Genomic DNA, 19,697 nt, shown 5'->3' on the forward strand with positions numbered 1-19,697 from the left:
CACATACTAAAGGAGTTTACTACTCTTTGTAGTGCTTAATGATTTGTATAATTGATACTTACATTGGGTAGAACCTTCTTGAACTCCATAGAAAGCATAATTACAATTCCTACTACGGTTAGAAATATAGCATCTGAATTGAGAGGCAGTAGGGAAGAATAAGAGCAAAAGGAAACAAAAGGTGATTAAGCAGTCTGCTTAATATAATTCAGCATATCGGTGTCAGAGCTGGTGACAGAAGAATTATTGTGATCTCTTATCATTTTTCAGGTGCATTTTGTCATAGTACTTGCAGCAAAACTTTGGAGAATCTCCACTTTTTGGGGTGCTTTGAGGATAACTGTACCATCTATGAGAGATAGGTGAAAAAGGTTTCATAGGAAGTCTTAAGGTGCTTTTGACAGGAGAATGATGAACTGATGATGGTTCTGTGGGTTGGACAGATGGTTTGAAGTGCGGACAAACATGAGCAGTGAAGTTCATCTTACTATCTGAGGATTATCATGAAGCTGAAGTTGTGCATACTTCCAAGGGACAAGAAAATATGTCACACAACTTTCTGAAAGACTCAGGAATTTCGACCTTTACTAGCATGACTTTACTAGCATAGTGACCCTGAAAACAAGCAGCTTGTGTAGAATGGATACTTTTAGGACTGCAGGGTGGGAGGAAATTTTGCGACCATGTAATGCTTCTTTGTGCATGATAGTTCAAGAACTTCTTGTTTTAGTGTAGACTGTGTATCTTATGTTTAGTAGAACTTGGTTTTTTCCAAGACTTAGAAAAATAAAATGTTACTTCTTGAAGTATAGTAGTTCTCATATAAGTATTTCCATTACAAGTGTTAGTTTGCTGAAGAAGCAGGGATGTGTGTGTTTTGTTGCAATGCATGGCAAAACTGCAGCTGTCTGATATTCTTGGAAGTCATGGTTTGATAGGCATCTTTGGTAGCAGTCATGGCTTAAGTGACACCACTTTCTTCAGCTTTCCAGTCCTCTATGCTGTTCTCTCATTGGGCTGACACAATGTCACTGTTCACAAGGAACTGATGACTCTGAAATCAATAGAAAAAAATAAAAAGTTCCTAAAGTAGAACTACTGTCTAAATTCTCATATTGTCAAGAAGCCACAGTCTAAATTTAGAAAATAAAAGCAATTTGAGGCAATTATGCCTACATTTTTGATTTTAAGAATTCTGGCATACTGTGTTCCACTGTCTTCTCCCTACCTTCTCACTGGTGTCCTTCCTTAGCAAACTCAATAATGTAATCTGAAAGCCAAAGTTAATAATTTCTAGCATGCCAAGCCCTTATATCTCCATCACATGTATGAAGATTATGGCATATAGTTTGCTTAAAAATTACTTATTTTTAAATAATTATTGGAGACTGGATTTAACTTTGATCTGAAAGTGGATTAAGGGGAAGGTTCTGGTTTGTGTGTAATTGAATTTGAGTCATCAGCACACTTCGTGCTCCTCTGAAGGGGAGAGTGCTGCAGGGAGGCAGGTGACTGCCACAGGCCCATCCAGGGTTTGTCGACGAATGTTACCTCTCTGCTCTTTTATTGTGTTTTTGCCAAACAGTGTCTTGTTTCAGAGCACAATTTTTTCTTGTTTGCATTATGGAGTGTCTGACCTTAGGCAGCCTAGTTTAGTTCATTAAACCTTGCTAACTGGTTTTATACTGAATTGTGTCTATCTGCTAATCACTACAAATCCATGTTGTAGATTTGAAAGTACTTACTAAAAACAAGACAAAAACTCAAGATAGGAACAACTTTGAGGATTTTTATTTTGGTGGTTTTACTGTGGCAGAAATTTTCAGTACTGCGGGTGTTTGCGTAATGTAGCACAACTTATTCCAAATCTTGCCTTTTTTGAATTCTTGAAGAAATCCCACACTCATTAAATAGCTCTCTGCTATGATAACTCATAGAGAGAACTGCTGTACTTCAGCCTTCCTACTGAGTGAATTCTCATTATAAATCATCTCTTTATGGCTTCAAAATGCTATATTTCCAAACTTCATTCATTAATGAGACTGGAATGAATTTAATGATGGCTGGCTGCTTGTACTGGTGAGGTGCTAAAGAAAGACTGTTGCATTTACTTCCTTCATGTCCGAAACATGTTTGCAATGCATTGGACCTATAAACACGGAATTACCAGGGAAAGCTGGGTTTGTCTGTGTGCATATGAATGAGTATGTGCAGGCAATGTAATTTCTATTTGCACCATTTTTTTTCTTCCTCTTTATTGTGTCTGAAAAGCTGACAAACTTATTTAAAACAAATGTTTTGATAACGGTACTGAATGTATTTAACAAAAAATAAATTTCTTCAGTTCTTCTAAAAGAGTATGTAATTTTCCAGAGAAGCTGGAGTGTTAAACTAGTTTGACCACAGATCATTACTTCACAGGAAATATTAAAGATTTTGTTTTAAGCTAAACAAGATAACTGTGCAGGCTTTCAAGTAAGTTTAATGCAACTGGTTAAGGGGTTTCAGCATACCCCTTACAGTACCAGCAACTGACCTCTTTTAAGTACTGTACCCCTAATAGTTTGGTTGAGAAGTATCTTGGTATTGGTTCAGAGGAGGTTGGTAACTGCCTCATTTCTTCACATTAACTTAATGGAGAGCAATGACATTCCATGTCATGAAGTAAGCTTTGCCGTCCATATTCTGCTTCACTATTTTTAATCTCTCTTTATTTGGATTATTAAGGATTTGATTTGGCATTACTGAGGTCAGCAATTGCTTTACCTTTAACTCTGTCTCTGATTCAGACCCTGGTAATGCAGTTTGTATTTTTAAAAGGCTGTGCTTAAATATCCTTTTAAATATCTCTTAAAAAGGTATCTAGACTGAGGGTAGTAAAAAATAACACCAATATTTTTTGTATTGTTTTTTACATATTTCATGTGTAGGGAAACAAAGTAGAGGACATCCTATTCAATGTATTCTGTTATTTTTATCAAACATACTTTTGAGGAAGTTTTTTGTTGAAGTGTTTAAAATTTTAATTATTAGCTAAATATTCTTATATTTGTGCATTTCTACTCCTGTGATATCTTTGCCATTATTGGGTAGTGATTACTTAAGTAGTTAGCCAGAACTGTTTTCTGCAAAAAGTTTAATTTGTTCTCTCTATTCATTTTCTAATAGGTATTCATTCCCATTTCTATTTAGTGTATTCAGTAGGGAATGAATTAAAAAAAACTTCCCTGGTAATTAACATAGGACACAGCAAACTCTCTCTTCTTCAAATTAGTCTTTGACCATAACCAATTCTATTAAAAGGCTAGTGATCTAATGAAAAAGAGGAACAAATAAAACTGTTATTAAAATGGTGATTTTCCCAGTCTTACTTCTCAAGATTGCACTACTTACTAGTCAGGTCTTACAAAGGTTGTTCATGTAATTTCTTTTATAAGGTGGTTTTTTTTCTTTCTACTCCAATGTGTTATTTTTCAAACTTTCAAGCATATATCTCCAGAATTTTATTACCAGTGCTTCATAGCTACCTAGTTAGCTACATGGGAGGCAAGCCTAGTTTAGGTGAGAAAAGAGCATGTAGGTGTGCTTCAGACTGTTTTGACTAGGAGTTTGAAAGGAGTTCCTGTCAATACACTTGAAAACCAAGCTTTTCACTAGTGGTGGTGACCTACTGTTTGTTAGCATTCTTTGTGAATTACCTTTCATTTGCTCTTGGTCAGACTTTGAATCTTGAAGGTATGAAGTTCTCACTGTAAGTCACTTTTCTGAAGGCTTTGAGACTGTTAGCCATTGCTGTGTTGCTTTTAGCCTCTCCAGTTCTTTGTGGTTCCTGTTGTCTGAAATGTGATGCTAGTGTAGCATAGAATAAGTAGTAATTAAACAGAGATTGCATCCAGACTACAGGAGATGTCCTTTAGGCTATTATTTATAATAAGGACTGCATCTGAAAGAAATCATCAGTAAGCAGCTGATACTGTAAAATGTATTCCTACTTCTAAAGGGTACTGACTTCAAGCATAACAATTATGCTATTCATGAGTGTCTTTTGGCCATCCTATTGTACCTACTCATAAATAAATATGTTTTGTGAATGTAGAAGGGAGATGGGGGAGGTGGGATCTTTTAAATAATTTTTTAGTTACAGCATGACCAATATTCAGTTTTTGTCACACAGATAGGTTCTGAGTTACTTAACTTTTCCTTGTCTTGCTGAACTGCTAGATCTGTAAATAAAATATCTGCATAAAAATCAGCTTTAAATATTCTTTTTTTTTAAATTAAATAAGTGACTACTTGTATGATCTTAAATGAATCTTTCTTGATAGTATAAAATGCCTTCTGAGTTGATAAGCAGGCTCTCTGTTTCATGTGGACTTTCAATACTATTTGTGTTTCTCTTTGAAATGTTAGAGGTTTTTTAACCTTTACTGGAAGAATTAGAATTAAATGTTCAAATTTGTAATATATTTTCTTTGTTATAAGTATAGTTTCAAGATAACTTTGCTGCTTCTTCTTTTGCCATACTTTAAAAGTATAAATAAAACAAATAAAACACCTCAATTTTTTCAGTTGGCAAAGAGAAAACCCAAAAAACCCACATGTAGGATGCTGCTTGTTATCCGCAATCCACTCCAGAATCCTGTTACCCACTGTAGCAACTGACTTGTAGCTTGATGGGCATCCAGCTGATAGATTTCTATTACATCTACAGAGGTTGTTCTGTCAAACAGAGAGCCAACTTGCTATTTATCCCACGAACAGAAATTGATGTCTTCATTCTACGGGGTTGATAAAGTTGGTTAGTCATTGCCAGAGGCTTAAATTGGGATTAAATGACATTTTTGCTCATAAAATCCATTTCAATTTGCATTAGTCAGTTAAATGTGTCTGTTTACATTCTTACAGTGTTTGTTTTTCTCACACTGCATATTAAACCAGCTCATAGGCTTTAATTTTCCTTTATTGCTCTTATTAGTGTAAGAAATGTGAAACGTACCATAATGATTTTTGGTGGTAGGTCGATAGGATTGCAGTCTGTACTCTTTAAGAGTCACTTTATAGTTTTCTCTTTTTTTCTTAAGCATGGCTGTACATTGCACAGAAGAGCAGAACAAACTTTGTTAAGAATAAAAACTGCTTATCTATCCATTCAAATAAGCAGGGCTTTAGTAAATGGCCAACACTTCATACAGGATGAGTAGTTCCAAAGCATTGTCAGGTCAGATTTACTTAATATGGTGTAGGAGATACAAATGATATGTTAAGCTTCTGCTAGGGGTACTCATTTTCATGGTTTTTTGTTACTGGAGAGGACAGTACAGCTATACAGCAGGTACAGCCCTTGCTTTCGCAGTGGGACTGGGGCAAACCTTCCTTTCTCCTTGAGACTTTGCAGGCCTACTGATCAATTTGCTCAAGTGTAGTGCTGAACTGTGCTGCCCACCTCAGCTGTGCCACTCAGCTATGAGACTGTCCTGCTTCCTTATAGTCCATGTGGCTGAGTCAAACTGGTTCCATTTTACACAGCTGGAATCTTCTTTTGGTTCCCTTTGAACTTATATGAATTACTCTGTCATGTTGCTCTATCCAGTTCCTTCTTTTATTTCTAAAAGATCTGTGTTGGAACCAGACTCTTTTAGGGTTTATTAGTATTGAGAAGTGGAAAGATTACTTCATGTATCTTGGAGGGTGTGCTTTCATCTGTATTCTCAGTACAGTGTTTGCCTTACTAGCAATGGTTTAAAAATGTTGCTTGTGATCTGTGATAATCCCTGATGCTTCTCTGAAGATGAGCCAACTCCTTGTTCCACTTCCCATACTTGTGTACCTTTAAGCAGCCAGCGTTGCCCCTGTCTTTTATATGGATTTATTTTTCTGAACATTTCTCTGTTATTTCAAAATAATTCTGAATTCCAGTTCTGCCTTACAACATACTTACATGTTCAGTGAGCTCTCAGTGTGTCTAGTGTGGAAAGTGCAGCACCCTTCCTTCACTGCAAAACCCCTTGAATGAAATAATACTTGTTAAATGAAATGCAGATATGACAGTTGGACCACCTGTGCAGGGGTGACAGTAGCACTGGACAACATTCCTGACAGTCTGTCAGTTCAGAAATGTGTTTTGGTCCCAATGGGTTTCTAATTTTTTCTTGCTGCTGCAGATACACGGATTGTACCTGGGAAGATATCCATAGCATTGCCATTGTCACACAGCATTTGACTGTGTGGACTTAGAGAAAGCCTTTTCCTCGCACTGATCATGCAAACAGATTTATCAAGCTGCTGTAGTCCTTCTGCTCTTTTACTGCTGTATTAGGTTCGTGTGGACAGGTTTTGGCTTCTGTGAGAAGATGCCAGAAGCTTCTGGTAGAGCCATTGCCAGGATGGACCTGCCACTGGCCAAGGCTGAGACAGTTAGGAATGATAGTAACACGTCTGTGAAAACATATTTAAGAAGGAAAAAAGTTATCGCACAGATGAAATTGCAGCTGGAGAACAACAGAGTGAGAACATGTGAACAGCTCTGCAGACACCACAGTCAGTGCAGAAGGAGGAGAAGGAGGTACCACTTCCATTTCAGTACTGTGGCCTGGCAGGGGTTGTGGCAGATAGCTTCATTCCTGGTGGGGGTATGTTTTGAGTTCTAGTTCTCAAATTTGGCTGAGCTGTGATCCAGGAGCCTCTACCTACTATGGAAACAAAATACTGTTAGTCTTGTGATCTGGCAGCATTTTACTACTGTGGGAAGTCCCAGTTTTCAAGCCAATATATTTTTAAGGAAGTCTAAGCTGGAAAAGAAACTCCTGTGAGTAGTGCCTGGTGACTTATCTACTTTCATTTCTGCATTTCCCGAGTTCTTAAAATAACATTTTGTGTATGATGATTTTGATATCTGGACTGTCTTAACCATGTGCTGTATTAATGCTGCTTTGTGAAGTGGACAAGGTGAGGTTAAAAGAACGGTGTCCTTTGAAAATGCTTTGGATACCACTTAGGTGATGACTGAGCTTTGGCAGGGGCTGTCCAATGAAGAAGTCTGCTCCAGTGCCTTATTGAAGAGCCATATAATGAAGTGAGGAATTAGGATTTAATGTAAGGGAAATGTGCAATGTGGGTGGGTCGTGCAGATGGATTTTGATAGGGTAATGAAAAAGGTTTCTACAGTCACAAAGACTAAAATGGTAGTGGTGGTACTTGCCTATTAGCAGGCAGGAGAGATGTTAAATCTGATCTAAATCAGTGCTCATTTTTTCTCCAGATGAAAATGACTACTTAAGAAAGGTTAGAGGATTTATGGGGGTGTCAAAACATATGGCAGATGGGCTGGATTAGGACTCATGAGTATAGTAATCCAAATCCTTTCTGCCAAGCATTACAGAGGATCTCTTCTGCTGCTGGACTGCACTAAATGTACACAGTCAGGTCAGAGGAGCACAGGCTGTCAGGAGGCTCAGAGAAGAGTTACTAGTGAAAGTGCTGGTCTGAGCAGAGTTCATTTTAAAAGCACTTTCTTTGCAGCCAAAAGTCTGCTGGGGAACTGGCTATATTATTTAATTTCAATAAATTACTGGAATGATTTTTTTTTTCAAATTGCTTCAATGATTTTCATCTAAAGCCTGGGAAAGAGTAAAGCCAAAATATATGCTAAACCTTTCTCATTCTCTCTGACTATATTAGCACAGAGGGCTAAAAACTGTGCAAAAGTCATGAATGTTGAGAGAGGAAAAAAGGGAAATGAGTTTGTTTTTCCCTTCTAGGCCAGTGCTGTGTGATTTAAAAATAAAAAAGAAAAAAAAAGGAAAGAAAAAGAGGCATCCTACTTTAAATTGTTGTGACAGAAGTTTTAAGTGTTAGGGACTGTTTTAATCTTGGTTCTAGACTGAGTCTCCTCTGAAATCTGAAAATTCACGATGTCATGTCAGTCTTACACTGGTTATTGCTAACTGAAGTTAACATGCATGTAGCTAATTTTAAAAAGTTGTAAAGCTACTGACTTTTGAAAAGATACATGTCTGAAATAGTTTCTGGGGAAGGATGCAAACCATTTGTAGCTGAGGCAACAACAGGATATTTGCACTTCATTCCTGTAGTCAGTTAACTAAGCTAAAGAATCCATCAGAGCTCCTTCTCCAGTTGAGTAGTGCTTTACTGCATGATAAATTGATATGCTGGTGTGGAAAACCACCTACTCAGATATCTCTGAGCTCCATGAGTGAATACTTAGATATTTCATTTGACAATTATGTAAAATGCTTAAAAATAGTAAAAAAGTTTAGTTAAAGTATGAAACACAATACTGTATATGGATAATTTGTGTTCTTTGTAGAACCAACATGGATGTGAGGACACAGATCTTAGAGATCTTAAATGTAAACTTAAAAGGGAGGCTGCAAATAGTTACTTCAGCAACGAAGATGGATTAGCTCAGAGGTACAGATTGTTAGCGTTTCCAGAGATAAATGTGAGAGGCAAATTTTTAATTGTTACTATTTTATGACCTATAGGAAGACCTAAAAGTTTTTAGAAGGTTTCACTATTATCCACGAGGAATGGCATATCTGCCCTAGCATGGTTTTGTCAGAGAACTTTGTAATGTGAACTTTCTTGGCATTTAATTGAAAATTGCAATGGTTAGGACTTAAGGAAAGTGAGATTTTCTTCCAGTTGATAAGTAAGTATTAACAAAATAAGAAAGCAGTCTAATCAGACCACGATCATCTGTTAATCAAATTTTATTTCCTTAGTATTTGAGCTATCTTAATTTTTTGAGTAGTATATAGCTTTCCAGCAAAGACGTACGCTGAGTTTCTAATTCAAACAAGCAAAGAAAAACCATCTTTCATTTCCCAGCTTCTTTCTGTCCAAGCAGTCTCTTCTGGAGACTCTCACCTGGACAGAGACTCCATAAGAATTTATAAAAGGAAAAAAAATGTCACATTTAACATTTGAGAGTTGCATGTTTGAAGGAAGTGAGTTTGAAAATAATTGAGCCAGAAGAGTGGGCAGAAAAAATTTCATGTAGCAAAATATTATAGGAACGAAAGGACAAGTTGAACCAGGGACATAAGGTTTTACTAAGGGCATACATGCAAATCCACGAAATCTGAATAATCTTTTTATTCCAAAGATAAACTTAGTTGGTGGTTTCGGTGATAACCAGTTTACACAGCTTTATAACATTAAAAGCATTTAAGCAGTTTTGGCATGCATGGATGAAACCGTATGTGAGATGAGTTACAAAGTATTATCCAGCTTACAAATTCAAGTTCTAATATGCTTTCCAGGGAATGTAGTTTTCATGAAGTGTAGATGTGGGTTTTGGTTGATATATTACCAAAAACATGTGGATTTTTCAAGATATAGAGATATACAAAAGCTAATACATCAAACTGGAATTAATATGGCAAATTAAATCTGTGGACCCAGGCTTTACTTCATGTGTAAAAAGTGCCAGCATTTTTTAGATGTTTCTGATGCAAGTGCCTAAATGTTCTCATAAATTTGTTTGTTCCCTACTACTGCCTCCATTAAATTCTTCCATATTGCATCAAAACAGAATGAATTAATCTGCCATTTAATATTTTAAACTTCACGAGGAGAAACTCTGTAGAATGTGAAAAGGAATAAATTTCTTCATGATCATTTATAAATGATCGTGACTAGACTTATCATCTTGTTAATAGAACATCAGTAAACCGATGGTAGAAAACTATTAATAATTGACCTAAAATGAAACAGCACAATCATCTGTATTTTGTGATATCGAGGGTTGAGGCCACCCACAAAGGAGAAAAGTGAGCTGTTTTGAGGAAATAAGATAAAACATTCCAGTGTGAGGTTCTGCTTCTGAATAACTACGTAGATATTGAATAACCATGCCAGGAATGTGTAGTATGAGATGGAAAAAACAGTTCTAATAGAATGAAAAATGATTGACAAATAGTTCCTTCCAATAATGGGGGGAAAGATTATCAAAGCACTTACACTGTATCTAGAACTATTTGGTAAATAGATTATTTTTTTCTTACAAAAGGCATCTGAGAAATTGAAATATAAAAATGCACATATTTTAGCTTGTAGAGATTCTTCTGCAAAGAGAGAGTAATGTAAACCAGCTTTCATTTAGGGCACCCATGTAATTGAGAGCAGAACTTACCCAAGAAGCATCTCCTGCTGGAAAATGTGGAGTTATTCCATAAAAAAGTAGAGGTTCTTCAAGTTGGTAGCATGATGACATGGATAGGTGGAGTCAGCTGCGTGATTCACTTAATATTATTTAGATGTGTATGAAGATGTGAAAGGTTTTGAAGCACTTATTTAATATGGTGCATTTGAAGAAAAGCACCCAATGAATTGTTTGGCTATGAGATCACAGAATTGCTAGGGTTGAACAGGACCTCTGGAGATCATCTAGTTCAACCCCCCTGCCAAGGCAGGGTCCCCTACAGCGGGTTATAAAGGAACGTGTCTGAGTGGGTTTTGAATGTCTCTGGAGGGGGAGACTCCATGACCTTCCTGAGCAGCCTCTTCCAATGCTCTGCCACCCTCAATATAAAGAAGTTCTTCCTCATGTTGAAGTTAAATTTTCTGTGTTTTATTCAAAATAAAGTAGGACTTTCAGTAGTAGGTAGATCTGAAGGCTCCAAACGATCACTGCAGTTAATAGGTAGGAGGTAGGAGACCTAAACATGGAGTCCTCATCTGTTTTCCTCTCTTACCTTCTTGGAAAATTTAATCAGTTGTCTGGTGAAATGCCTTAGGAGAGACTTTCGTTAGGGAAAATGGAACTGGAACATTATTTAGACTTTAAATCTATTTAAGGCAAAGCATTTTGAAGGTTATGTAGGAACTATTGTAAGATTTAACAAATTCCTCTAAAATAAAGAGTTTTCAAAGGGTTACACAACTAAATCTTAAGCAAGGACTGACAGCCCTCAAATGTCTGAAGGCTTGACTCTGATACAGGCTTGATATAGTGTAAATGAAAGAGACAGTTCTTTTAATCTGTGGTCAACAACATACCCCTGCATTTTGTGATCTAAATGTCAGAGACTGAGATCTATTGTACTTGTTTCTATTACTGAAAAAGGTTGTATCAGATGATTGCCTGGTTCATTTCGTATGTAATTTACACAGCTAAATACATGGTGTTGATTTATGCTAATTTTTTTTTTTTTTCAGAGAAAGAATTTGACCCTGTTCTTCAGCATTGGTTTATTGACTTCCTGGGGTGCTGCACTGCTGGGCGTTCGCTTATACTGGATGGGAAACAAACCCCCAAGTTTTTCCAACTCTGACAATCCAGCAGCTGACTCAGACAGTTTTCTCACACGTACGCTGACCTTCTTTTACTTGCCAACCAAGAACCTCTGGCTGTTGCTGTGCCCAGATACCCTCAGCTTTGACTGGTCTATGGATGCTGTGCCTCTTCTAAAAGCAGTCAGCGACTGGAGGAATCTACACACTGCAGCCTTCTATGCTGGTCTCCTCCTCCTTGCCTACTTCAGCCTGAAGGGCTCTAGCAATGAGAGAGAATGCAACGGGAGAACTGTAATGAATGGCAAGCAAAATGCTAATGGGCATAGCTGCCACTCAGAAATGGAGTACAAGACACTGGAGGTGAAATCAAGCTTTGCATCAAAAGAAGAGAATGGCATAAAAAAGCATGAAATTAAGAAACTGCAGCTTCCTTCAACTGAGAACATTGTCGTTCTGTCTCTCTCTTTGTTAATAGTGCCCTTTGTTCCTGCCACAAACCTATTTTTCTATGTTGGCTTTGTAATAGCAGAGCGTGTGCTGTATGTTCCTAGTATGGGCTTCTGCTTGCTGGTTACAGTAGGTGTCAGGGCCCTTTATGTCAAAGCCCAAAAGCGCTTTTTGAAGAACTTGGTTTTTTGTTCCACTGCTGCATTAATTATTTTCTATGGACTCAAGACTGTTGTCAGGAATGGGGACTGGCAGAATGAGGAGATGCTGTATAGATCAGGGATAAAAGTAAACCCTGCAAAAGGTAATCTTTGCTCTTTATGGTGAATACTTTACTTATTCCAATCTGTCTCTGCATTTGAATTGACTGATTTTATCAGCTACATCTAAAGAGTATACTTGGGGAATGTCCTTTCAAGTTCCAGTGGTATGTGCATTAGTAAAAAATGAAGAAAAGCAGGAATATATTTTGATTAGGTGTTACAGGTTTGACATTAACATGGAGAAAATGAGACCCTAAGGTAAGAGGATACTTTCTTTTTCACTAATATTAGTTCTGTATTTTGAAATTAAAGATGCATTATTAGTATTACAGACCCCACCCTCGTAGTTTTCCATTTGGAATCTGGTATCTATCATGCTAATGAAGATTTTTCATATGTTCACCAAATGTTCTGTTTTCTTTGACTAGAAAATATAAAAAGTAGTAAAGGACAGCATCAGGGAAGTGCTGTTTCTTTATTTCATCTGATGCAAATAATGTCAATACTACATAATAAAAATGAGGAAATGAGGGCATATAATTCAGCCTAGGAAATGACTGTAGTTCCCCCTGCGTACAAGTACTGTGAAGAGTTATTGTCAAATAACTTCCTGTTAATGTATAAATGTCAGCTATTCGTAACATTGCCCAGCTACGTCTCTCGAAGGTTGTATCTACGCGGTAATGAAAAGTGACCACAGCTAGTGTAAACACATCCAAACAGGCAGTAAACCTGCTAGTTTAGGGATCAGTAACAACGTTTAGCTGTAGCTCTGTGGTTTCAGCATATATGGCAGATCCAGCTGGGAACCTGAACTCCACGCTGCCTGGCTGTACTGCTCTTGGCACACATGCAAGTTTATATGAGAATGGTCAAAATACCACCTGTGAGTGCAATGTAGATATTGACTAAACCTTCCTTATTCACAAATTGTCAGAAGTGAGAAGGGATCAGTTGACTGCTTTGCCTGTCTGTGAAAGAAAAATTTGACAGTGCTTGAACACTTGAGTTTTTTCAGTCCTCTGCTCAGTAACCCATTGTATGATGCAAAGTCATCTGCTGACAGAGTTGTGCTTCTTGGTTGGACAATTATATCATCATCATCATCATGGCTAGGCTTCGTGAATGAAGATTTGGGAGAGCACTACCCACGTTTGTTACAAGTATGCTGGTGGCTAAAATGGCCAATACGAGATAGACATGTCCGGTTGCAAAAGGCACAGCAGAAAGACTCCTTAGGTGGTAAATTCTGCAAGGCACGATTCTTTCTGTGTTGTCTTTTCTCCTCAAGAGTGAACCTGCATGCTTTCTCAAAAGCATCAGCAGTGCTGAAGATAGTGTGTCTCCAGACCTCCCGGTTGGAGGCCAGAGTAGACCAGTTATGATGATCAATATGGCCAAGGCTGAGATGTTGTTTCAGGGAGTCCTTGTATCTTCTCTTTGGGGCTCCTCTCATGCGGCAGCTGGTGGTAAGTTCACCATCAAGCATGATCTTAGGGAGGCGGTGATCCTTCATCCTTGAGACGTGTCCTGCCCAGCGCAGCTGTGTTCTCAGCAACATGGCCTTAATACTTGTGACTGCTGCTTGTTCTAGAACAGATGTATTGGTCACATAATCTGACCAGTGGATGTTTAGGATTGTGTGGAGACAGCGCTGATGGAAGCGTTCTAGGAGTCACAGGTGGTGGCGGTAGATGATCCATGATTCAGATCCATATAGAGAGTAGACAGCACAATGGCTCTGTAAACAATGATCTTTGAAATTTTCTTCAGGTATTTATTTCGCCGAATTCTTTTACGAAGCTTTCCGAAGGCACTGTGTGCCTTTGCTAACCTGTTGTCTATCTCTCCATCAATCTTACCATCCAAGGAGATGAGGCTACCTAGGTAATTAAACTGCTGAACTGATTTGAGCTTTGTTTGACCAATGGTGATATGGAGATGATGGAAGACTTCCTGAGGTGCAGGTTGATAGAGAACTTCTGTCTTCTTTAAGCTGACTTCCAGCCCAAAGAGCTCAGCAGCGTCTGCAAAGTAAGAAATTAAACGCTGGAGAGCTGCTTCTGTGTGGGCAACAGGGGTGGCATCATCAGCATAAAGCAGCTCCTGGACAAGATGGTTTAAGGTCTTAGTGTGGGCCTTCAGTCGCCTTAGGTTGAAAAGGCTTCCATCAGTACAGTATCGAATGTAGGTACCATCCTGATCCTCGAGGTCTGCCGTGGCCCTTTGGAGCATCATGCTGAAAAACATTGTGAATAGGGTTGGTGCAAGAACGCAGCCTTGTTTCACACCATTCTTTAGGCTCAGAAAGTGCATTGCCATATCTGACTTGGCCATGCTGATCCTCATGGAGTGAGATGATCATTTTAAGGAACTTGAGGGGACAACCTAAACGTTCCAAAATCTGCCATAGACCTTTTCTGCTCACAGTATCGAAAGCCTTGGTGAGGTCGACAAAGGTTACATAGAGACCTTTGTTCTGTTCCCTACACTTGTAGTTGTCTGAGAACAAACACCATGTCTGTGGTACTCCTGTTGGCTCTGAAACCACACTGACTTTCAGGTAGAATTTCTTCTGCTATAGCGGGTATTAGACTGTTCAAGAGTATTCTTGCCTGGATTTTGCCAGCAGTGGAGAGCAGAGTGATACCACGGTAATTTGAGCAGTCTGATTTAATTTCTTTCTTCTTATATAAGGTGATGATGACTGCATCACGAAGGTCTGATGGTAGTTCGCCTAGTTCCCAACAGCACACCACAAACTCGTGAAATTTAGCATGGAGTGCAAGGCCCCCATGTTTCCAGACTTCAGGTGGAATTCCATCAACCCCAGCTGCCTTGCTGATTTTCACCTGCTGTATGGCCTTAAGGGTTTCTCCTAAAGTGGGGGCAGTATCCAACTTGTACTTCACCGGCTGTTGTGTGATGGACTGAATTGCTGAGTCCTGGACTACACAGTTGGTACTGAAAAGAATCTGAAAGTGTTCAGACCATTGATTCAGAATGGAGGTTTTATCTGTCAGAAGCGTTTGACCATCAGTGCTGAGTAGAGGGCTTTGTACCTGGTATGTAGGCCCGTATACTCTTTTCAGGGCCTCATAGAATCCTTTGTGATCACCCATATCTGCACATAATTGAGTTTTTTCAGCTAGATCAATCCGCCACTTGTTCTGGATGTCACAGAGTTTCTGTTGGAGCTTGCTGCATGTAGTGTGAAAGGCTGCTTTTCTTGCGTGACAGGAAGGCAGTGCAAGGTGTGCTTGGTGAGCGATTCTCTTCTTCCTTAACAATTCCTGGATCTCTTGATTGTTTTCATCAAACCAGTCCTTGTTCTTCTTGAGGGAGAACCCTAAGGATTCTTCAGAGGATTACAGGATGCTGTTTTCAATATGGTGCCAAATTGTTTCAGGAGAGGAATCTGTAGAATCTGTGGAATGTTTTTCGAGCCTAGTTTGAAGGTTTACCTGGAATCTGTCTCTGTGGCTGATTGGAGATTGTTAACTTGGAGTCTTCTCCTTGGGATACTGCCCCTTTTAGGTTTGAATTTAAGATTGAAGTTGAGTTTACAGTGCACAAGCTGATGGTCTGTTTGGCATTCTGTGCTGGGCATCACTCGGGTATGGTGGACATCGCGGACATCTCTCTGTCACACCAAGACATAATCGATGAGGTGCCAATGCTTAGATCTGGGGTGCATCCAGGTTGTCTTCAGACTATTTTTCTGTTGAAAGATAGTATTAGTGATGGTGGGCTGTTGCTCTGCACAGAATTCTAGCAGAAGTCAACCGTTATTGTTGCAGTTTCCAACACCATGCTTGCCTAATATTCCTTTTCGAGCTTCAAAATTCTTACCTACTCTGGCATTGAAATCTCCAAGGATAATGATCTTATCATCTGCAGGAACCTTTTGGGTAAGGCGGCGCAGGTCAGTGTAAAATTTATCTTTTTCAGCAGGATCAGCTTGGAGAGTTGGGGCATATATACTAAAGAGGACAACATGTTGCTTGTTGTGGAATGGAAGGCGTAGGGAGATAATGCAGTCAGAGTGACCTGTCGGCAGATTTTCAAGTTTAGGAACAATAGAGTTTTTGATCATGAAGCCTACTCCCGAGAGATGCCTTTCCGTTCTAGGTTTACCTGACCAAAATAGTATGTAACCGGCACCATGTTCTCTGAGGCTGCCTTCCTTGTGAAGGTGGACTTCACTGAGAGCAGCAATGTTGATGTTGAGATGAGCCAGTTCATGGGCAATTAGTGCAGACCGACGCTCAGGACGTCTGCTATCTGCAGAATTGAGCATGGTTCTGATATTCCAGTATGCTAGAGTTAATTTAGGTACACCTTTGGAGGCAGGTGTATGTCTTTGTCTTTTGATCTCTGTGTGACCGCATTAGCTGTGATGGTAAGAAACAAATGCAGGTGTTTACTGTGAGCTGATAGGGAGTGAAAATATCAGATTTGGCAGATAATGTGCCTTGCAAACCAGCATTATAGTAGTTTGTCAATCTGATTTCGTAATAGTTCTTCATATCCTTTCTCACCCTAGGAAAATTATTAAATTTGTTGCTGCAGTAAGTGACTTTTGTTAATTGTGAACAAGCACATCCCCTTTATTTTACTTTTTTTCTAAAACCAGCAGAGGAGAGAAAGAAATGAAGCAAATGAAAAGTGAGACAGCAGGCCAGAGCAGTTATACAAGGCTCTGAGACTTACCAGTTTAGTATCAATATAAAGCTTGCATTAAAAAACATTGGCATTCCTTGGAAAGAAAAGAATGTGTATGCACTTAATTAGTTAGTGTATGTTCCGTTTTTGCTCTTGGTGGAGATCCCCAGATATTAATAGTTGTCTGCTTGTATAGAGCCAAATTTTGTGATTTAAAAAAAAAAAAGCCAGTTTTTGTCCAATAGTAGGATTGACTGCAGCATTGTCTGGAAATTAGACTACTGGCTATTATGCTCCCAGGAGACAAAATGAGCTATTTTCATCATACAAATCTCAGTATGCACAGACTCATGTATATATGATCATCTGGTTTCTTACCATATAAGCTGACATTAAGTGTCTTGTAAGATATGCAAAAGCAAAGACAGCATGTCAGTGTGATGATATAGACATGACTGAGCTGACTTTAAATCTCCTTAAAATACTTTGTTAAACTTCTGCTGAATATTTACTAGCCCACACACATTGTAACAAAGCTGGGTATAAGAAAGTCTCAGCTAAAGCGACCTGTCACCAAACTATTCATTATTGTGAATACTTCTAAGATTATCCCTGGCTTTGACTGTGCTAATTTTATTTTCTGTTTCTCATACAATCAGGCAAGTCTGACTGGACTAGACTGGCTGCCAATCCTACCAAAGCATTAGGAGATCAACAATTCAAACGACTCTTCAGTAATTAAATGAGGTTGACATAGGAAAAACAATTTATTTTTGTTTACCTCTTTTTTTTAGTTTTATGAATGCTAGTGATAAATAGGCTATTCAGAGAGTGAGACAATGTCCTACTCAGTCAAACAGTAGAGTGGAGAAGTGTTTTCCTTATTTTTAGGCTACTAAGAAGAGGTTGTCACTCCTCATTTCTCTCTTTTCATCGATTTGTAGCTGTTTCTCCTCAATAGTATTTTCTTCTGAAAATTTTGGACTGACAGGATCATTTTCCCTGATGATTCTACTTTTCCTCTCTTCTCCTGGAAACAGCTTCTTCTATCCTAGGCTAAAAAGCAGCAAGGGATCCCTTCAAAAACTCCCCATGTGGGAACTGATAAAGAAGTAGAAATCTGTGAAGACCAGCTTTGCTAAAGCAGAGATGAGTGTTTTGTTCCACATCCATCTGTATTCCGGGCTAGCAGGATGAAAGCCACTCATGACTGGATGCTGTGTACCAATATTGAGCTGATGTGCTGTACTAATAAGGTCATTTGCAAGGCAAGCTTTTAGCACAGGTGCAGTTGTGTACTAATGTGGCTGAACTGCTTTGGAAATGGAGTTGTCTTACAGGATGATGGTTTATAATCAGGTCCTCTGTGTTGTAGTACGTGTTAGAATATAATCTCGTCTGCTGCTGTGGGACTTTCAGGCAAACATATTCTGTGGCTTCTCCATCTTCAATCATCAGTGAAGAAATGGGCAATAAGCACCTCACCAGCATTTTCTTCTGGTCCCTTCAGGGGCATCTTGCAGGCGTTGCAGACAGATCAGTGTCCTGCCTCAGGTGACAAAGTCCCTACCCCCTCAGGCAGCCACAGCCTTTCTGCAATTTATGTTCCTCCAGGCTGTTTTTGTCAATCATTGACTGTGTGGAAAAAATACTCAAAAGCATGGGACAAGGATTATCTCTTAAAAACCCCCCAAAATACACTGTGGAAGTCAAGTGAGACAAGAGTGGTAATGCTGCCTCCAAGCTACCGTGTGTGTGTACCAGCTTCCCTGGTTGCCTCAGTGTGTGGCAGACAGCTGCCATCCCTTGGCTGGTGGATTCGTAATGAGGACTTGGGATGCCTTAGCTGCATTTTTCTGGTCTTGTTCTGCTGTTTTGGTTATGACTGGTATTTCAAATAACTTTAAAGTGATCCAAGCATTACCTTTTTACAGCTTGTCAGCACTTGAGGGAGAAATATGCAAGACTGATTTAGTTTATGGATCCTGAAATGGGTGTATGCATGTTTTGACCCTAAGGAGGGAAAGGATGTGTTTCTCTGTGCTATCTTCAACTTAATGAGCAACCCAACTGATATAAAACCATTCCCATTATCTGAGTGTTCTTTTATAGTGAAAGAAGCTTCCCAAAATGTAAAAACAAATAAAAAAAAAGTTAAAAGTGAGTGGTGGCTGTCATGTGGTTTTCCATTACTGTGGGTCATTCTGTGGTGATGATTACCTCTTGTTTAATATAAAATTATAATGACACACAAAATAATTGTGCTCATTATGCCTCATCAACTATAGTTTTCTCTGTAGTACCAAAAGTAAGCTTGAAAAAGCATAATCTTTTTCCTCTGGGCCGTTTCATACCTTGCAGTCCATATTTGAACATCAAAGGTCATCACATATTTAATGTACCTGTTACAGGCACTGATTAAGGAAGTAGAAAATAACAGAGAGAGGCTTAGACAGCTAGACTGCCACAGAAGTATTAGTTGCTTGGTCATATTTACTGATGAAATTTTAGTCTCCTGGTATTTGCCATGGCATTTGTAAGTAAGCTTTGAAGATCCTTCCTGGAAATAGTTGACCAACTACACCACGTGGATGCTGAACTTTAGCCATGCATTCAGGTTTTGCTAAATTTTTGTATGTGGCTACTGTTTTTGAAATGGAATGTACAGCAAGAACAGATACTAGGCTTCTTCCAAAAGCCATATTACTGTATTATTGTGGCTCTACACCTGCTCTGATAAGCCCTGTGTAAGCCCTGACTAAAGTTGGCCTTGCAGCTGTTGTCTTCAGAATCAGTTCTGCATGTTGCTCAGGTGTTTGTCCTTTTCCATCAAGTATTAGTGTTAGTGAAATGTTCTGTGTTCACATCTTGTGCAAGTCATTGGGACTTGCATATGTGCTTTAGTCCTTTCCTGAATCAGTTCTGCAGGAGAAAAAAAAATCCTTAATATCCATTACATGAAGACAAAGTTTGGGTGAGAGTATTGAGTTTCTTGGTTCATGTAAGCTCTACTATCAGAGTTGAATTGTTTAGATGATTCTGGTGATTGACACAAACACTAAA

At 38.8% G+C, this 19,697-nt stretch overlaps 1 protein-coding gene across 4 annotated transcripts in view; it reads left to right on the plus strand.

Annotated features, from left to right (window-relative positions):
• TMTC2 (transmembrane O-mannosyltransferase targeting cadherins 2) overlaps positions 1 to 19,697 on the plus strand; it is a 249,533-nt gene that overhangs the window by 131,884 nt on the left and 97,952 nt on the right. For all 4 annotated transcript variants that reach the window (XM_032688843.1, XM_032688844.1, XM_032688846.1 and 1 more), the window contains one exon: positions 11,182 to 12,010. In XM_032688843.1, coding sequence (XP_032544734.1) covers positions 11,182 to 12,010 — 829 coding nt within the window. The remainder of the gene's footprint in view (positions 1 to 11,181; positions 12,011 to 19,697) is intronic.

Source organism: Chiroxiphia lanceolata, chromosome 5 (assembly GCF_009829145.1).
Source record: "Chiroxiphia lanceolata isolate bChiLan1 chromosome 5, bChiLan1.pri, whole genome shotgun sequence".
NCBI lineage: Eukaryota > Metazoa > Chordata > Aves > Passeriformes > Pipridae > Chiroxiphia > Chiroxiphia lanceolata.